Source organism: Pteropus medius, unplaced genomic scaffold (genome assembly GCF_902729225.1).
Source record: "Pteropus medius unplaced genomic scaffold, Ma_sr-lr_union100, whole genome shotgun sequence".
NCBI classification, from domain to species: Eukaryota; Metazoa; Chordata; class Mammalia; order Chiroptera; family Pteropodidae; genus Pteropus; species Pteropus medius.
Window position 1 is genome coordinate 541,351 of NW_024356248.1, and position 19,497 is coordinate 560,847.

The following is a 19,497-nucleotide window of genomic DNA, read 5'->3' on the forward strand; positions in this document are numbered from 1 at the left end:
TGAGTTCAGGGAGGCCACAGTAGGTGGTGGCCGGCTGCAGCCAGAGCCAGGGACCGACCAGGGCTGAGTCAGGGAGCAGCTTTTTCACCCGCCCGTGGCGGGCCCAGAGTGTTGCCTGACACCCTAACAGCCTGGCTGGAGCCCACATCCAAGAACCAAAAACAAAAACAGTCTCCAGGCCTTCTGGTCTCCTGGCCCTCTAGTATTAGGTTTTAAGGGCTTCCTGCTCCCTACCCAAGTGTCTGAGATGGGACGGGTTTTCCCACTCACCATTTGGGGGTTGAAATAGCGGAGGTAGAGTTGGACAAGAGCAGAAATGCCTGGCAGGGCAGCCCAAATGAGCTGCCCAGGTAGGAGGAGGCAGTGGGAAGCCAGAGCCAGTGAGGGAGGGGCCCAGGGCCATCTGCCTAGTGCCAGGCCAGGTGCCCGGGGACTCAGGGTGCGGCCTGCAAGGCCTGGGCTCCAGCAGCGGAAGAGAGTCCAGCCCGCGCTACCTGACTCTTGGCCAGCTCGCCCTTCCCGCTCTCCCCAGGGTGTCCCTACCCTGCCTCACCCTAAGCCTCTTACCAAAGCTAGGACACTGGCACCAGTCCTTCTGTAGGCTGCCTCCACTCAGCGTGCAAGGAGTCATTTGAAAATAATAACTGGCTCATGACCCTTCCCTCCTGAAACCCTCCAGCGACTTCTCCCTGTACTTGGAATCAAGTTCCAGCCTCTCACCATGACCTTCGATATAAACTTCAGAGAAAACACCACAAGAGCTCATACGTGGACAATTTTCATGCCCGTTGCAGAAGTCACCAGAGACATTCAAACTGCAAACCAGAAGAATCTACCGGAAAGTCACCACCTGCCTTTGCTCCATCTGAAGACACTTAGAACGGGACATCTAGAAATCTTCTCGGCTGGCTGCATCCAGAACTCAGAAACTGGAGTCATAGTTAACCGTTGTTAACTATAATTATTAACCATTGATTTTCTTTGGTTTCCATAGAGATGCCTCTTGTTAAATACCTGATTCTTTGTACCATAGCCTAACTCTTCATCATCTCCACTTGAAATGAGAGACCACTGTTTAACTTTACTGACCTATTCTCAAGGCCGAGACCAAGATATAATAACAATATCTTAACTCTTTTTTTCCTAATGCTTCAGCCTAAAAATTAGCACAGATATTGAGCTGGTTATAAGACCCATAGATGTCTCTAGCCAATGTCCCCTCTCCAAGGGACATGACAGACCCAAGGAAGATACCGCCACCTTGGCACTGAGGGACTTTAACATATTTTATTTGATCTACAATGTTTTCTGAGAGAAAAATTCTGATCAAAAGGGGGAAACGAGGAACAGAGTGAAGAAAAAAAATGGGATCAATAAGTCAAGCTGCTAAATTACTAAAATCAAGTAGGTCGAGGGAAGAGGAAGTGATTCTATTCTCTATTGTTGCTTTAACTAACCTGGAAACTTAAACTTGAATTTTCCGGTTCGTGTCGATGCCTGGATATACATCAAGCCTTCAGATAACTCTCTGGTTACCCCACGAAGGACTAAGGAAAGACTGCTTACTATCCAAACCACCTGAAACCAATAGCCGGACCACTAGTCATCTAGAACAGGGGACCCCAACCCCCATTCTGTGGTCCAGTACCGTTCTGTGGCCTATTAGGAACCAGGCCGCACAGCAGGAGGTGAGCAGCGGGCAAGTGAGTGAAGCCTCATCGGTATTTGCAGCCGCTCCCCAGCGCCAGCGTCACCGCCTCAGCTCTGCCTCAGATCATCAAGAATTAGATTCTCATAGGAGCACCGGTCCCTGGTGCCAAAAAGGTTGGGGACCGCTGATCTAGAGGATTATCACTGTGGACCAATCCAGAGGCTAAAAACACAGGACTAATTCTTCCTAAGAATGTACTTTTTACTCTGAGAACCCTCAGCTTTTCTTTCTTCTTCAAAATACTCTGGTTACTGCCCAGTGTGTTTCCAGTTTGCAAATTCTAAGACCCTTGAATAAATCTTTATCATTTATTTCTAGCCAAAGTCTCCACTCTTTTTGAGTTCATTCGACACAGTTCTGCATTTTTCCTTGTTAGCTTCATCTGCTCCCCACTGGGGTGGAAGCTCCCTAGGACAGGGATGTTGTAGGGTCCTCCATGGCTACTTCTGGGCACAAGCACAGTGCTGAGCCACAGAAACCATGACAGTGTCAACATTCGCTGACCATTTACCTGTGCCAGCTCTGTTCTGCACAAGTATTAATCACTTAATCCGCACCACAGCCATGAAATACAGGTAATGTTATTATCATCCCACTTTTCCAATAAATAAACTGACACACAGAGAGGTTAAGTCACTCACTTAAGGCCACTCAGCCAGGAAGTGGTGGAGCCAACATACAGAAGGTGACCAAATTAATGGTCTTGAACGAATGAATTCCTATTTCAGAAACAAAGAAAGTAAGGCTCAAAGGGGCATGGGGATAACTAGGGTGTCTAGGGGTAAACCCAAATCCTCAGACTCTGAGAGCCGCATCATCTTCCCCTCCCACTGCCTGGTTGCTGTCTGATGGGTGAGCAAGGTCGGAGCCTAGCACCCCGTCAGCAAGCATGGAAAGACTCAGTGCCAAGACCTGGGGTTGCCAGCCTCCCTCATAATTAAAGACACACATTAAAGACAGCTCCAGGATCCATTAAATATCCATTAAGCTAGCAAAAATAAATCCAGAAGGTAAAGCTCGGGTTGGCAGACTGTGGAGAGAAAAACGCATGCACACGTCGCTGATCGCCCTGAAAACAGCCTCAGAGTTTCCAGAAACCAGTAAAACCACCACAGCCCTTTGACCCAGCACACTGGCATTTGAGAACACGCCCTGAGGAAGGAGCCCAAAAGGAAGCAAAAATAAAAACATGTCTGAAGCTCCCCTGGCCAAATACTGGAGATACCCAAGATGTCACCAGGAGTACCCACCTGAGCCGCGGCTTGTGGACAAAATCTCACCTTTGCCTTCACCTGCTTTGCTCAGTCCCCTCCTCTCCTCCTCCTCACTTTTAGGACTCACCCCAGGCTATCCCCACCACCTGGAACACCCTTCCCACCTCTGTTTACCTGGCTATCACCTATCCATTTGTCAGGCACAGCTAGAAGTCATTTTCTCCCTCCCTTATTCCCATGGGGTGGGAGGAGTTGTGGGCAGGGTCTTCTGTAATACCCCAAACTCCCTGACCCAGGCTTCCCCCTCACAGCGCCACTGTGCCGATTAGAAGCGCTCACCCAGGGTCTGGCACCCCTACTAGACTATGAGCGCTTTGAGAAACCCCTCCAGACCCGAGCCGGGCTGTGCTGCAATTCTATCAGAACACATTCTGAGTGCCTGGAGTTGGCCCTATAGTGATGCCAGCAAGGCCCATGCCTGGCATATTCACCACTGTGTCCCTGAGCCCAGCCAAACACAGTGCCTGGTGCAGAGATGAGTCTCAGCAAACAGCCACTAGACGCAAGACACCTGATGTGACTGTGAGGGTACACAGGAGCAAGCAGAAACCCCAAAGGTCGGAACGTGCCTTTCATAACTGCATGAGGATGAGCACACATGCATTGCAATGTTCAGGAAAAAAACCAAGCAGCTTCACCCGGGGAGAAATCTTTGAGATTATACATCTGTCTTTTGCAGTGATGATGGTTACACAACTTGGTGAATGGACTAAAAGCCACTGAATTGTACACTTTTAAAGGGTGGATTTTCTGATTTGTGGATTATATGTCAAAAAAACACTCCGTCTTTAATGAAGCTGAGGGTATGGCCCACATGGACTAGTCCAAGGAAGGGACTGGAATCAGGCTGTCGTCCCCAGGAAACAGGACCAACCTGGGCTTCAAAAGTGAATGATTTGGGCAGAGTTAAGAAAGGGAAGGGCGCCCCTGGTGGCAAATATTGCTGAGGAGATGCCGAAGAGGCAGAAGCGAGAAGACCCACAAGCTAAGGAATTGGGGTGACTGTGAAGGCGAAGGTTGCACAGACAGAGGCTTAGAGAGGGATCACTTGGGACATGAGGCCACACAGGGATCTAGGACAACTTAGTATGTGCCCCTGCCAAGGCTGAAGGGAGCAGCAGGGAAGTGACACTGAGAGCCCCAAAGGTCCCTCTGCTCAGACAAAATCCCCCCCATGTGGCCCACAGTGCTTGTTGTTCACCCAATATCCTTTCTCCCTTCGTAACAGAACCCCTGATTTTTTATCAGACACGTGGCAGCCTGGAGTAAGTCGATATTTCCCAGCCTTTCTTATATGACAATGTGAATAAGCTCTGGCCAATGAGATATAAGTGGAAGTGACGTGTGGCAGCTTCCAGGAGAACCTTCTTAAAAGACAGCTGGCATGGGTCTTGTATCTCCTGTTCCCTGTTTCTTCCTCCTTGCTGGCTGGGCTATGGCTGTGATGGCTGGAACTCACACAGTCACAACGGACTGTGAAGCAGAAGCCACGTGACAGAGTAGTAAGATGGAAAGAATGTGAGTCCCTAATAATCACGGAGCTGCCGTACCAGCCCTAGATTGTCACCCCTCCTACTACTTATCTGTGCGATAAGCCTGTGCTCACGCACTTGTATTTATACCACCCCCAAGCAAATCCAGTCCTACTTCAGACCTGCTGTGGTCCGTTTTATGCTGAAACAATGGGAACCAATATCCGGGAAGCTGGGGAAAGGATAGCTTTCTCTCTCTCTCCCTTCCTTCCCTTCTCTATTCCTTTCCAATACATGCTTTGAGTATTTCCTGTGTCCCCCGTCCTGAGCAGGGCAACTTACCTGTGTTAAGTAAAAAAAAATAGAATTCCCAGTGCAAGCAGGGAGAGTTGGTGCCAATATAAATAACATGGCAGATTGATATGCAGGTTTCCTAACACCATTATCCTAACTTCTCCAGAAGTTATACAAAACACATACATGCCCACACGTATTTTCCTTCTCCACTGTCACTCCCCAGTGCCTGTGTGGCCAAACCCCAAACTTGACCAATGGGGCGTGTTCCTTTGGAGCCAGCAGCCTCCAATACTATGGAGAATCCTGGAGGCCTAGAGATAATAGACAACAAGAGAGTCACCAGCCCTGACCGCTCACTGAGCGCGGCCTGCCCTAGCCAGCTCTGGGGGCTGAGCCCCAGCAGATGGCCGGGGAGGGCCCCTCCGCCTGGTGCTGACTGGACCCACAGCAAGACAGCACCTCTCGGTTAGCAAAGCTCCCCAGAGGCCAGCTGACTGGCTCAAATCTGAACTCCTCTGAAGTAGCTAAATGAGCCAGCCCCACTGACTTCACCTCTCTGTGCAATAACAGTGCACACCTGAGCGAAGAAATGGAGTCAAGCAGCTAAATTACCAGAATCAAGTAGGTTGAGGAATGAAGAAATGATTCTGTTCTCGTTTTAACCTGGGAACTTGAACTTTCCAGTCCTGTGTCAATGCCTGGATATACAAGCATACCTCATTTCACTATGCTTTGCTGTATTGCATTTCACAAGTGTTACATTTCTTTTTACAAATTGAAGACCCTCCACCAGTAAAAAAAAAAATTAGGACTCGCTTTATTACAGTGGTTTGTAACCAAATCTACCATCTCTCTGAGACACTACTGTACATCAAACCTCTAGATAACCCTCTGGTAACCCACTGAAGGACTAAGGAAAGGATGCTATCTAGACCACCTGCCATCCATTATCTAAACCACTAGTCATGTAAATTACCATCATGGACCAATCCAGAGGCTACGAATGTGGGACCCATTCTGTCCAAGAATATACTTTTTACTCTAAGAACTCTGAGCTTTTCTTTCCTGTTTGGAACATTCTGGGTATTGCCTACTTGTGTTTCCGGTTTGCGAACCCTGAGACCCTTGAATAAATCTTCATTGATTTCTAGCCAAAGCCTCCTGATTTCATTTCACTTGGTCAACACATCTCACAGGATCACTGTCGTCATGAGAATTTTTACTATACTTGAAGCGCTTGCCCCACGTAGGCTGTGAGCTGCTAAACACAGCAGGCGCCTGGTAATCGCTGCTTGCTGTCAAGCACATGGCTTCCCAGAGACAAAAGGCAAAAAGCCCAAGAGCAGGGCCTGTAGAAGGCAATGGCCCTCAGCCCCAAACCCTGCTGGCCTCCCCGATCCCCAGCCTCTCACAGTACATCCACCACTGATCAGACCTCACCACCATCTTCTCCTCTCCACAGCTTATCCAGTCTCTTCTTTCAGGGAGCCCTCCTGGACTGAACCAGCATTGCTTCTATTAATGAAGCTCTTACTGCCAGATGGCCCCAAGGTGCCAGGGGCCCTTCCTGGGATATGGGTACTTCTGGTAGGGGCTCAACAGTCTGAAAAAAATAGTAGGGCTGGGGCTTGGCCCAGGTGAGGATCAGGTTGCCTAGAGCCAAAGTTCCTACCCTATGGTTTATGATCTAAATGAGATCAACCAGCACCCAGAACAAATGCAAAAGTCCTGGGTGTGAGCCAAGCTTTTGTCTGACTAGGGCCTTTCCAGATGTGCTTCCTCTGCACAGACTACTCCCTCCCTTGCTCATCAGAGCACTTGCAAGCTGCCTCAGGATGTGAAGGACTTATGAACAATACATACGCCGCTTGCAGACTGATGCTTCATAACACCTCCTTCAAGAAGCCTTCCCTGATTACTTCTTACATTAAATTGAGGTCCCCTATATTAGTGCCCCCTCAGCCCCTGCTCACTACTCCAATGGCTATGACTGTCATGAGGCCCGGGCCTTAGCAAATCAGCAATTCAAAATCAAGGAGACAGACATGAACCAAAAGTGTTTATTGAAGAAATCTAGCCAAAGTTCCAATCGGGTGGCCCTAGCTGAGGCTGGGCTGGGGCCCTCTGCCTTTAGCTGGGCAGGTGAAACAAAAAAGGGTAGGAGTGTATCTGGGCCCAGGGCCTCAGAGCTGCGAGAGGATGTTGGGGGCCAGGCTGCAGGTGAGGCCTGTGCCATCCGGCTCCACGTTCAGAGCCTTCACTACACCATCTTCGATCACCATGGAGAACCTGCGAGAAAGAGGGCGGGATCAGTTACAACCACCTGGGCCTGGAGGCAGCGAATGGAGGTGGGAGGGTAGCAGGGACACCCCACAGAGGATCCCCCCACTTTTACCTCTTGAGCCGTCGATTCCCAAAGAGGGGCACCAATGAATCATCTAGCAACAAATCCGTCTCCTAAGAGGAGAGGCAGAGAAAAGGGTCGGGAACCCCCAGAACAGGCCCAGCCCTCCAGCTGCTCCCTACATTGTCCATGTCTCTCTAAGTCCCTGATTCCAAGGTGTGGCGGCACAGGGACCGCCTGGTAAGGTGGGAGCTGAGGGTACACTCACCTTCCCAAAGGCCCCAGTGGGATCAGCCAGGAGCCGAACCTAAGGAGAAAGTAAAGGTCACAAGAAAAATCTCCTGCCTGGCCCCTGATCCCCTGCAGGACCCGCACCTCACCTTGCCTTCTGCATTATGGGCTCGTCCCCACTCTTCAGTCACGAAGACATCGTTAACACTCAGACATGCCACCACCTGGACCCCCTTGGCCTTCAGAGCCCCAGACTGATTCACAAACCCTGGCAGGTGGGTCTGGGGAGGGAAAACAAAGGGTCAACGAAGGGACAACTGCCTCTGCTCCTCAGCCTACTCTTTACTTCCAGGCCTTCCTCACTTCCCTGCTTCAACACTTTTCATCAGACAACGAGAACTGTGGAAGCCACAGTTCCTTTATGCCTTGGCTACTAGGAAGCTCAGATCCATACTTAAGTGTTCCGTAGTCAAGACAGAATTTCCTGTAAGCATAATCACACCTATTTTCCCAAGGCCCAAGTACCTTCCACAGTGCCTGCCTGTCACCCAGCAGGGTCAATAAGAGGTATTGGATTTCACTGCAGTACCCTTTCTCCTGCATTCCTAGTACCACTACCTTTTCGCAGCCTCTACCTGTTTTCTGAACACTGATGTGTTTTTTAACTGTCAAATCGTCTACATACTATTGTTGCAAGCTGCCTCAGGATGTGCAGGACTTATAAACAATACAAACATGTACACAAGATCTCAACTGCTAAGCCCCAGAAGGGCAGGACCTCACCTTGGAACAACCGGGGGTAAAGGCCCCAGGGACTCCAAAAAGCACCCCCTTCTTGCCCTTGAACAGCTCTGCCAAGTTCACTTTGTTCTCAGGCTTCCCTTCGAACACCACCACAGACGGGATGGTATCTCCCACCTAGAGGGAAGGATTCCAAGGTAATGGTCAGGCGGTGGGGAGCAGTTAGGGAAGCCAAGGGAAGGGGAGCAAACCAGAGCCAGGGGGACAGAGGGCCTAGTAGAGCCATGCCTGGTGGAGCCAGGGTTGACATCTGGCAGGAAAGTGCAACCCTGTTGGAATTTCCAGAGGCCCCTCCCTGTAGCCCTCCCCTCTCCCCCCACTGCCTGGTTACCTCACATCCTCACCAGGTTTCAAGGTGGCCCTATGCCTCTTGAGGGCCTATTGGTGACAACAGAAAAAGGGAAAGAAGGCCTCCAGGGTGTCGTAAGGAGTTGAGTAAACAAGTTCTCTGGGTAAGAAGTGGGATAACTGGACAGACGGAAGAGGAGGCCGCCTTTCCGAGGGGGAGGAGGAGGCCCCGACAAATGAAGGTCCCCGTGTCCCACTCTCAAAAGAGACAAAGGGAGGGCAGCAGAAGGTGGGGAAGTTGGGAGAGGGGTGCAGCTCCCTACATCCAGGGGTTATAAAGTAGAAGGAATCTCTTGAAGGGGGAGAGACCGACCTACCTGGAAGCGTGAGGGCTTCTGGGCGGGAGGATGACAGAAAGGACGGAAAGTCAGGGGTTGGGCAGTCTCTGAGAAGCCCGGTGGTCAGGAGTAGGATGGAGCAGGGGGCGAGGGGGGTGTCTCAGAAGAGTGGAGAGGAAGGGATTGTTCAAAATGAGAGGACTGAAAGCCTCAGTGTGGGCATTGTGGGAGGAGCGGAATGGGAGAGACACAAGGGGTATTCTGCAGAGGCGAATTGTTTTAAAGATTGGCCTACATGAAAACAAACTGACAAAATCCAGGGGGTAAGGGAATGAGGGCCAAAAGCCCCTGGGATTAAAGAAGCCCAGAAGGGAGGCGTGTCGCAGAAGTCTGAAATGGTATGACCCATCGAGGGTGCCAAGGTGTGTGGATTATAGAAGAAAGCCGCCCGAGAGTTCCCGGACAACTGACCTATGAGATAAGAAACGAGCAGATCTGTAAAACGGCGCGGGGGGGCGGGAGGGCAGCCACGGGGTTTCGTTGAGGAAATAAGAGGGACAGGCGGCGGGGAGAAGCCCGCAGGGCAGGAAAGAGGGAAGCCAGCAGGGTTTGGGGCTGGGAGCCATCGCCTTCAGCGGGACGGAGGGCTTTGGGGAGATGGGGGCGGGGGGTGGCCAGGCCTGGGCGGGTCAACATGTCACCTTGATCGGGGCCATAGCTGCAGCGGCGCTTCTGAAACCGCGGGCCTTGCCAAGCGTCCACTGTAGACCACCTTCCAGGTACGCTCTGGCTGCCGCCGCTGTCGCACAATGGATGGCAACTGCCCGGACAGGTACCGAGCTGGCACAGTGGGCCAGGACGTACATAATGTCAGCTCCACGCCCGGCCCTGAGACCACAACCTCGCCACCCGGCCCCGCCTCCCCACCCCCCACCGGGCTGCTGCAGGAGGCGGGGGCTGGAGCACTAAGCTGCAGAGGGACACTGCAAAAGGCGGGGCCTCAACCGCCCGCCCTGCGGGCCGCCTCCACTGCGTGGGCGGTGCCTCGGGGGCGGAGCTTCCAGAACTTCGGGTTTATTTAAATTAGGGGCCCGAGCGCTGGCGCAGTTGCAAACAAGCGGAGCTTTCCGAGGCTGTGGTGCTTTTTTGCAGGCAAGGATTGGGTTTCCCGTTTTGATGGGCCTGACGGATTGGGGTAATGTTTCCATTCCTTAACCGAAAGCCAGGGGCGGGAGACGACGGTGTCAGGCGTTTGTGTAGGAGTAAAACATGTTTATTTTGCATTCAACGAAAGCCCCTGCATTGCGGCTGTCTTACGTATGGTTTGCACTGTACATGATTTGTAGCGAGTGCGGGTTAGGCTCAGCCAAAACCGCTGAGCCTGCGCGGTAGCAGCCTCTTGCCGGGACGCTTCCGGTAGCAACCCGTGATCCGACCAGGCCTTGGCAATAACTGGGCTCTGGTGGAGACCGGAAGTTCCAGTAAGTTCGCCGCTTCCGCTCCTCTCAGCTGTCCAATAGAGAGCGGAGCGGCCCCGGAAGTGACGCACCGGAGGGTCGGCCTCCTTCCGTTTCTGGCCCGGCGAGAGAGCATTGTGGAGACATGAAACTGCTTACCCACAATCTACTGAGCTCGCACGTGCGAGGGGTGGGGCCCCGTGGCTTCCCCCTGCGCCTCCAGGTACCGGATGGGGGACGGTCTCGCGCCCCTCTCCCTGGAAAGATAAGGGAACCAGGCTCCGGTCCCTGCCTAACTAAACCCCTCCGCCCCGCAGGCCACCGAAGTCCGCGTCAACCCTGTGGAGTTCAACCCGGATTTCGTGGCGCGTATGATTCCCAAAGTGGAGTGGGCGGTGCTTCTGGAGGCGGCAGATACTGTGAGGACCCACCCCGCCCGTGCCCACCCGGTGGCGGAGGCCGGGGGTGGGGGTGGGGGTCCTCACCGCAGCCCTTTGCACCAGGCCCAGGTCTGGGATGCCCAGAGATTGATTTAGGCCTCTCGCCCACAGTTGCATCTGATCGAGGTGCCCAAAGAGCCGATTCAAGGGTATGAGCAAGATGAGACGTTTCTGAGGAAGATGCACCACGTGCTGCTAGAGGTGAGAACTGGCCCATCGCTTGCTTCCCCTACGGTGCAGCCACCCCCGGAGCCTGCCAGTGCAGCACTGTTTCCCCTCTTCCCGCAGGTGGATGTGGTGGAGGGGACCCTGCAGTGCCCAGAGTCTGGACGTGTGTTCCCCATCAGCCGCGGGATCCCCAACATGTTGCTGAGTGAGGAGGAAACCGAGACTTGATCGTGCCAGGCACCAGTTTTTCATTCTGTGACCGTGTGTACTTTGTTTATATCCTGTTTGTTAGTTTTGTCATGTGCATCCCCAACTTCTGACCCAGTAACACACCACACACAGTGTTCTTGAGCTCGATATATTTTTTTCTCATTAAAGGTTCAAAACCAAAAGCGGTTTCTCTTTGCAACAAATATACATTAAAATAGAGTCTCTGTACAGCCGAGGGCTCTGGGCCCTGGCTTGCCCCATGTCCCTGCACCTCCCTGGCCAAACCGAAAAATAAATATAGTGTTATTGCTCTGCAGGGCATAGAGGCAGTGCTCTCCCTACCCCCTGAGGAGGCTGGGTGGGAGCTGATGGGGGGCCCTGGCCATCCCAGGGGTCCAGTGGCTGGAGCCTGCTTGGAGTTATTGCTTCGGGGTGGGGGGGCAGTAATGCCCAATGCAAATGATGAGAGGAGAGAAGGGGGCAAGGGCCTTTGCTCTCCAAATTCCCCTCTGCTCTGGAGAGGGGGTCGGATTAAGCAGCAGCAAAAGCATCACCCACTGGGAGACTGTGGCCTCCACTCCCTTCCCTCCCTGAGATCAGGCTTTTGCCCCCCACACATCCTCTGTAGCCCCCTATGGCTTCCGCAAGGCCCCCCTACACTCTGGGGGCACGTTATGGCTTGCAAGGAGCAGCACTGTGCCCAGAGCCTGGGCACACACGTTCCCAGCTTCTAACACCCCCCCAAGGAAGGGGGAGGGGAGGGCGTAGGGCCTGCTCCCAGGGGCTGATGGTATTGCCCTGGCCCTGCCAGCAGGCTGTGGCACTGCCCAGACCCCAGCTCTGCCCCGTTGGGGCTGACCCCATGCTGGGCGGGTCCTGCCAGCACCCCCACCCATTCCCACCCCTTGCCTCAGTCCATCATGGCCTCGAGCATCTCCAAGAACAGCTTGTGCATGGGCACCTTGCCCTCCAGCTTCACCCCATAGAAATGGGCCAGCACTTTGCCCGCTGTCTGGCGGAGGAGCGGTAGTGTGAGCAGCAGTCTGCCTGCCCGCCGCCGCTCAGCACCCCCTCCGGGGCCTGCCCGGCCAGCTTCGTACTCCAGCAAGGCCTCATGGAGAGCTTCTCGCAGCTGCTCCACCGCCTCAGCATCTTCAATGTGCACAGAGTCTGCAAGGGGAGGGGAGAGAGCTGTTGACGCGGGCCATCTCCAGGAAAGGCAGAGCGCACACATGCTCGGGCACTGCTGGATGGGCCTGCAGAGGTGCCAGACAGGGATTTGCTAATTGGCTTCCTGAGGCACCACTGTTGTTCCTGCCATGAGCCAGGGCCTACCCTTTCAACTGTGGCCCCTTGTGTCCCCTCTGTCTTCCCTCCCACTAAATCACCTTTCCACATGAGTGTGGCGGCACTAAGGTTCAAAATCCTACGTGCAGTTCCTAAGGCTGCCTTTCCCTTGCTTTGTGGCTTTCAGCAAGTCACTATTCTTCCCTGTGCCGTAGTTTTCCTTGTCTGCAAAATGGTACTGTGCCACCATCACAGAGTTATGGAGGGCCTTACGGACACCTGTCAGTGCCTGCCCAGCCTCACCTGAATTGGCAAGGGCCAGGGCCTTCAGCAGGACGTACTCCTCCCGCTCCAGCCGTAGGGCCTGCAGTCGCCGCACCAGCTGCAGCAGGGCAGCCCCGAGTTCCCCCAAACCAGCTGCTCGCGCCCCCTCTTCATCCAGAACCAGGTCCTCAGCAAAGGCCAGCTCATCCTGCAGCGGCAGTGAGCGCTGGGCCACGCCCAACACCAGTACCTCCATCCATACGCTCTGCAGTACTGACATCTGGTCAGACAGCGACAGTGACGAGAAGCCTGGAAGGCAGTAAGGAGCAGACCCGGCTAAGCAGGTGCACCAGAGCCAGGCATGGCCTAACCTACCCAGAGAAGCCCCACATCACCTGGCCCTTTACCTGGGATGCTCTTGGCCCAGCTGATGGTGACCACAATCTCTCGGTCAAAGAGGTCACAGAGGGTAGCCACTGCTGGGAGGTGTCCATCAGGTCCCGCTGGGTCGGGCATGGCATACAGCTTCTCAGGCTCCACCACCAGCAGATGGGACACCAGTGCATTCACTGGGGCTGCAGTGACAGTTGGAAGAGGCACTGGAATTCATCAGCCTGCAGGCCCTTTGGGGTCAAGCATCTTCCCAGAGCCAGTCCCCCCGTGGCCTTCCTCAACAGCCACTGGCCAGCAAGCTCAGACATCTCTGGGAAGGGCTCTCCCTGTCTCCCAGGGGAAGCCAGTCTGTGGATAGGTTCTGAGAGTTAGAAAACCTTTCCCTGTTCCCAGTTGTACTCAAGAACTGACACAGAAAAAGGTATTTTCAGAATATTTCTTAGGGGAAACGAATAAGTGAATAGACGAAAGGGAAACCAGGGTTCCAGTGCCCAAGATAACTACTATCCTGGATGAATGACACCAGATAGGCCTCTCATATCCTGGCCCCACCCAGATTCTTCCCTTGAGTTCCAAGGACCCGGAGTGCACTCACCTGTCTTCCGAGGGCCTCCAGCTACCGCCAGGGGCCCAGCGGAGAAGGGGCCTGGGAAGGGCAGTGGGTCCACCTCTGGCCGCCGCTTGTACTTCTGTCGCCCACCCCGGACACGGTCCAGACGTACCCCTTGAATCGTAGGACAGGGCTGTGTCCATGGGGCTGGGGGTGGCTCGCTCTGCAGAGCCCTCCTGCCCAGTCCATTCTGCCGCAGCTTCTCAGACCTTGCCCTCTCCAGCCCCACGCACCCAGCTTCCCCAGCCCTTGCCAAGGCCCCGGCCCAGTGCTCACCCTCCTTGAGCATGCCCACCCGCAGGCACTTGGTGAAGCGACAGGCCTGGCAGGCCTTGCGTCTCCGCTTGGTGATCTCACACTCGTTGGAGGCCGGACAGCTGTACTCGATGCTCCCTGCCAGGAAGAGGCAGGGCTCCAGTGGCGGCCTCCCAGGGCCCGGAGGGGGCCCAGCAGACAGGAGAGCCCTGACTCGCCCCGGGCAAGCACAGGTCTGGGGAGAGCAGGAGTGCCGTGAGTGGAGCAGGGAACCCCAGGGCAGTGAGGGGAATGGCTGCTGGGCTGGGGGCCCCTGTCTGGGCAAGAGAAGCTGGGACCAGGGGCATCAGGCTGCATCTGCCTCGTCTCTGTGCTCTGCTACCCTCGCCTGCTCTCCTCAGGGGCCATAGTGGCCTCTCCATTGCTACCTCTGATGATCAATTCTCATCTTCATCTTACACAGCCTAAAGGAGCATCTAACGCTGTTGAGCACGTCCTACTCCTGGAAACACTTCCTTTGCTTCTAGGACACACTTCTGATTTTCCTCCCACCCCACTGGCCACCTCGTGATTTCTGGTGAAGAACCCCAGGGCTGCCCTTGGACCTCGTCTCCACCAACTTGTGCCCATGGTGATCTCACCCAGTTGTGGGCTTTCAAATTTTCTCTCCTGTCTAGATCTGCCTGGACTTTAGACTTGTATCCCACTGCCTCCTTGACAGGCTGCATGTATAGAAGGCCTCAAAAACCTCACTGTCCTAAATGGAGCCCCGATATGTCCCTCCAAAACTGGCAACTCCAGCTGCTCGAGCAGAAACCCAGGAGACATCTTTGATTTTCTCTCATACCCCAAATCCCAGTCATCAGTGGATGCTGGTGGGCTTTACCTCCTGGTATGTCCAGAAGCTAACCTCTTCTCCTGGCAAGCACTTCCACTCTTGACCCAAGTAACAGCCACCTCTCCTCCTCACTGGCCTCCACTGTGCCCTTCCTTTCTTCAGTTACTCTCCACATAGCAGCTGGAAGCCCCCGAAGTCAGATGCTGTCCCTTCCCTGCTCAAAACCCTCTAAGCATGTCCCTTCTCCCAATAAAAGCCCAAGTGAACCCCACAACCTGAGGCCAACAGCCCTGCTCCTCACCTTCTCTTCTGACCTCATGCCCTCTGCACTCTGCTCTGGCTCCAGGCCCCTGCCTCAGGGCCCACGGCCCTTCAGATCTCTTCCCTTGTCACCTTGGGGAAGCCTTCTCTGGCCACCCTGTGAGAATACCAAATGTCCTCTGTGGGCATCTTCAGCCACTTGTCCTTGCTTTAGTTTCTTCTCAGCTCTCAGCACCATCTGATATGCTGTATACGTATGTATTGTATTTATTATCTGTCTCCCCACTTCAGTGTCAGTTCCACGAGGGCCCCCTGTTAAAAACAGGACCTGGCACATAGTGGGCACTCATAATAACCAGCTGAATGAATGTATGGCAGCCCTCCCGGCCTCACAGGGGTACTGCAAGGACCGAATGACACGACCAGCCAACATGCCCTTGATGCGTTTCTCCTCACAGCACGCTTTCTCCTTTACCCTACCCAGGCTTCCACATGTAGCTCAAAACACCTCCTCAAGGAAGCCCTCCAGGTTCAGCCAGGTGCCTCGGCACATGCCCTTGGCTCCTCACCCTCCAGCACTTACGACAGCTGAACTGTAACAACTGCGTGCAATTCATTGTTTTCTCTCTCTCCCCTCAACTAGAATGTCAGCCGTTTGAGGACAGGGTGGTCCTGCCTTAGTCCCAGCTATGTCCTCATGCCTGGAACAGTGGCCAGGGCAGCAAAGCACAGATTTGTGAAGGCTCTGAAAACTGCCTGGGGCCCATCCTGATGCTTCTACTTACCAACTGTGTGACCTTAAGTGAGTCTTGCATCTAACCCTCAAACCCTCAGTTTTCCCATCTATAAAACTAGGGTCATAAAAACAATACTTACAAAGGTGGGTTGTGAGAATTCAAGGAGGTAATTGAAGTAACACATTTAGTATGGTTCGCAACACCTAAATATTCAATAAGGATTACTATTTATGGCTAGTGCTCAATCAATATTTGTCAACTGAGTGAAAACAGAATGGGTAGGAGACACCTAGACCTGGACCTGTTGGCTCACTGGTTTTCAAAGACAGCAGGGAGCACAGACGTTATAAACTATTGGGTCTTGGCCAAGTCAAAATTCGCCAGAATGTCACAATCATTCGAGAGGCACCTGTCCAAAGTTCAGTTATTAGTAATAAGCAGAGGGAGCAGTCTGGTCTTTGAGAGTTCAACTCTGGACCTAAATGGACCCAAGTTCAAAACCTGGTTCTGCTACTTTTTACCTTTGGGCCTTGAACAAAGTTTTAAAAACCTCTCTGGGCTTCGGTTATGATAGCGGTGCTGGCACTTTATAGGTTGCTATGAGAGTAACTGAGATAATGAATATAAAGGGGCACAGTGCCTGGTAAGCACTCAAGAAATGTTCCCAAAAATTATACGTTACAGCCCCAAAGTAGCCAAAGGTTTACATAAAAATATAAATAACAGGTACATTCCTAGTAATGCTCACTACATCACCATCCTACTCACTCATATTTTGATATGCGCCTCTGAGTAAGAAAAATTCACTGAGTCCTATCAGCAGGGATGACCAATAGTCATATTATTATTATTATTATTATTACACCTACAGCACCTGGTCTTCCTAGGTAGTCTCCCATCCAAGTACTAACCAGGCCCGACCCTGCTTAGCTTCTCAGATCAGCCGGGATCGGGCTTGTTCAGGGTAGCATGGCCGTAGACTCAATAGTCTTTTTAAAGTTAGATATTACAATAGGGTGTAGCCCCTCTAAATTAGCCATAAAAACCTGCCTTGTGCTGGCGCTGTTGCTGCTTTGGGGAGATCAGCATAAAGGGGAGCATGTTCTATACCGGTGAGAGGCCAGCAGCTGCTAGAGCAAGAACACAGCTTAGAAGCAAGCAGAGACTGTCCTGAATTTTTCAGAGCCACTGTGGAAAGTGCTGGGCCAACTGTACTCAGAAACCTAGGAAGCACCCTAAGTTCTCTCTCACATCCTACATCCAATCTATCAACACATCCTGGTGGCTTCATTTAACTTTTAAGGGAAAGAGAATTCCTGTGGGGGGTAAGAGGCCCTGAGAACACCGGACTGCCAAGTCCAACTAGATGCCCATGGCAGTCTGGGCATCTAGTGCCACCCAGCAGTGTGCCAATTGGGTAACGCCAGGCCCAGAGACAAAGGGCACAGGAGAGGGGTGGGGGCTCACCCTGGATGGTCCTTTTGAAGAAGGCTTTGCAGGCCTCACAGGATGCCACACCGTAATGGTAGCCGGAGGCCACGTCCCCACAGACCAGGCAGAGGCGTTTGGGCAGGGAGCTGAGCACCAGCTTCCCACCACCCTGCTCACCAGGCCCAGCCCCCTCCCCATCCTCCTCTTCCTTGTGGCCTGGGAGGTGGCGAGTGGGAGCTGGGCCAGGGGCCAGGGCCACAGAAGGCTCGGTCTCAGTCTCCGAGGAACCCTTTGGACTGTCGGGGCTGGCTGGCTCTGCCTTGATGTAGAGAGGCTCAATGCCCACCACCTGGCTGGACATGGCGCTGGTCACCTGTGGGAAGAGACCTAGCGGGTCAAAGGGAGGCGCTAGGTTGGGGGATGAAGAGATACCCTGCCACCCTGGTTGCCCAACCCCAGGCCTAGGGCCAGGCTTCCAGGCTAAGCCAGGGAGTGGGAGGAAGAACAGAGTTCAAGGAAGAGCTGCCCCGTGAAGAGAGCCCCCCAGCTGTTGCCATGGGAACAGAGTCTCCAGAGCCTCCAGAGCCTCCAGGGCCAGTAACTGACAGCAAGTCTCCCACTTGGGAACTTGCAGGAGGCTTGGAAACCCCCTATTCCCACCCAGGCCAGGAAGCAGGGTAACCTTGGCCCCAGGCGACCTTCAACCCTATTTGGAATCCCCAGCTAGAAGCAGGATACCTCTCAATTTTCTCCAGATGTTAGGGACCTCAGTGATCTCCCCCCTTACCTGGGTATCCTCCATTCAAGAGCACGGGGCACACAAACCCAAGGGCAGTTTTAGTGCTCACACATGTGTGTTCACACCCTCACACACTCCCACTCACCTGGGTTCTCAGGCGTCCTCACATGCTCACACATGCTCATTCTCACACATGGCCCTACCCAAGCCCAGTTCTCACTCATCCTCTGATATGCCTTTGTACACTCCTCCCCAAGTGCATACCCCATAACCAAAGTCACAATTCAAGACTCATAATCACACACACTCACAAACACTCTTTCGCTCTCACCATGCCCCAAAGCTCACATATACCGGTGTGGAAACATTCAGAGCTTTCACACCTGACACACGGCCCCCTCCTGCTCCAACAAGCCCAATCCCAGGCACACTGACAGACGTGACTCCACCTCCTTGCACACCCCCCACTCCCACTTGCCAACCATTCATCTTACACTCCTGCTGCCCACCAGGATCCACCATATCTGCAGGCCTTGCTCCCAGCCTGCACACACCTACGGGAAGTTGCCTAAAGTTGCGGAGCCCCCTCCCCCTCCGTCCGCGGGAGACCTCTATCAGGTTATCAGGAAGTAAATGGGGAGTGCCAAGAAGGAGGAAGTTCTTCCCTACCGGTGTGATGACCTTTGACCCAGAGAGGAGGGTGGCCCAAGGCCCCTTCGAGCGCCCCCACGTGGTCCTCAAAGCCCCTCCCCGACAGGGTACCCTCCCCATATTCCACCCTGGCCCGCCTCTGGGACTTCAGCATGCTCCAGGTACCGGATTGAACCCTGCCCTAGGATTGGATCCGAGGCCCAAGCCCAACCCTAGACGGGACTTGCAGCCCCCGCCAGAGCCTGTCCTTGCCCCAGGCTGGCACACTAAGACCTGGACGCCGGATCCTGCCCGACCCTGACCTCGCCTGGCTCTCAACCGCGTCCCGACCATGACCCGGGCTGGGCCGATTCCGGAGCAATACACCGCCTGGAGCCCGCCTCCCTGCCGCGCTCGCACATGGCCCCCGAGCCCCGCCCGCCCACTCCCCCAGCGGCGCTCCCCTCCGCCCCCACACCTGGGGCTCCGGCAGGGCGGGCGGGCAGGCATGGGGGCCGAGCGGCCCGGAGCGCCGGGGTAAGCCGGGGGCCACTGGCAGCCCCTCCTCCGCCGCCTCCTCGGGCCGCGCCGTCCAGCCGCGCCGCGTCCCCTCACTCGGCGGCGCCGCCGGCGGCTTGTAGGACACAAAAGGACATCGCGGCCGCTTCCTACTCTGCTTCCTCCAGCTGACAGCGGGGGCGGGGCCGGCCGTGCGCATGCAAAGCAGGGGGCGGGGCCCGGCGCCCTATGCTCATCAGACAAGTGGGACAGGCAGCGCCTGCGTGCTGGGACGAGTTGGGGAGGAGCAGGCGAAACCAGCGGGCGGGCCTTCACCGAGGTCCAGCCCGGCTGTCGCGAACCACGGCGGCGCACTTGCGTACGCGGCCGCTGGGGAGGCGTGATCAAAGGAGACGCAGAGAAGTTCCGGGAGGGGATGGGGCCAAGAACGCTCTTACGTAATGGAGGCGGGGCGCGTTGTGCGCTAGAGAAATAGATGAAGTCTGTCAGTGGTCGCAGCTGC

General features: G+C 54.3%; 3 protein-coding genes and 1 pseudogene across 7 annotated transcripts; 1 reads left to right on the top strand and 3 right to left on the bottom strand.

The window, feature by feature from the left end:
• Positions 1 to 6,800: 6,800 nt before the first annotated feature.
• PRDX5 (peroxiredoxin 5) lies at positions 6,801 to 9,719 on the bottom strand. Its single transcript, XM_039860099.1, has 6 exons — positions 9,458 to 9,719; positions 8,113 to 8,247; positions 7,479 to 7,610; positions 7,367 to 7,405; positions 7,150 to 7,211; positions 6,801 to 7,043 (listed from the first exon to the last, which is right to left on the bottom strand). Exons 1-6 carry the CDS (start codon positions 9,620 to 9,622, stop codon positions 6,938 to 6,940), a joined length of 639 nt encoding a protein of 212 aa, XP_039716033.1. The 5' UTR covers positions 9,623 to 9,719; the 3' UTR covers positions 6,801 to 6,937.
• A 100-nt stretch (positions 9,720 to 9,819) lies between these two features.
• Positions 9,820 to 11,213, top strand: TRMT112 (tRNA methyltransferase activator subunit 11-2). Of its 2 annotated transcripts, XM_039860109.1 has the most exons (5): positions 9,820 to 9,908; positions 10,266 to 10,436; positions 10,531 to 10,632; positions 10,765 to 10,854; positions 10,942 to 11,213. In XM_039860109.1, exons 2-5 carry the CDS (start codon positions 10,359 to 10,361, stop codon positions 11,047 to 11,049), a joined length of 378 nt encoding a protein of 125 aa, XP_039716043.1. In that variant the 5' UTR covers positions 9,820 to 9,908; positions 10,266 to 10,358; the 3' UTR covers positions 11,050 to 11,213. The 2 variants fall into 2 exon arrangements, with proteins under 2 accessions (XP_039716043.1, XP_039716044.1); XM_039860110.1 differs by lacking the exon at positions 9,820 to 9,908 and having other exon boundaries at positions 10,044 to 10,436.
• Positions 11,166 to 19,168, bottom strand: ESRRA (estrogen related receptor alpha). Of its 4 annotated transcripts, none has more exons than XM_039860051.1 (7): positions 18,955 to 19,168; positions 17,144 to 17,480; positions 13,862 to 13,978; positions 13,571 to 13,699; positions 12,990 to 13,157; positions 12,622 to 12,891; positions 11,166 to 12,201 (listed from the first exon to the last, which is right to left on the bottom strand). In XM_039860051.1, exons 2-7 carry the CDS (start codon positions 17,466 to 17,468, stop codon positions 11,942 to 11,944), a joined length of 1,269 nt encoding a protein of 422 aa, XP_039715985.1. In that variant the 5' UTR covers positions 17,469 to 17,480; positions 18,955 to 19,168; the 3' UTR covers positions 11,166 to 11,941. The 4 variants fall into 4 exon arrangements, with proteins under 4 accessions (XP_039715985.1, XP_039715986.1, XP_039715987.1 ...); XM_039860052.1 differs by lacking the exon at positions 18,955 to 19,168 and adding an exon at positions 18,800 to 18,909; XM_039860053.1 differs by lacking the exon at positions 18,955 to 19,168 and adding an exon at positions 18,401 to 18,504.
• Positions 16,539 to 16,657, bottom strand: LOC120600929 (uncharacterized; annotated as a pseudogene).
• Positions 19,169 to 19,497: the final 329 nt, after the last annotated feature.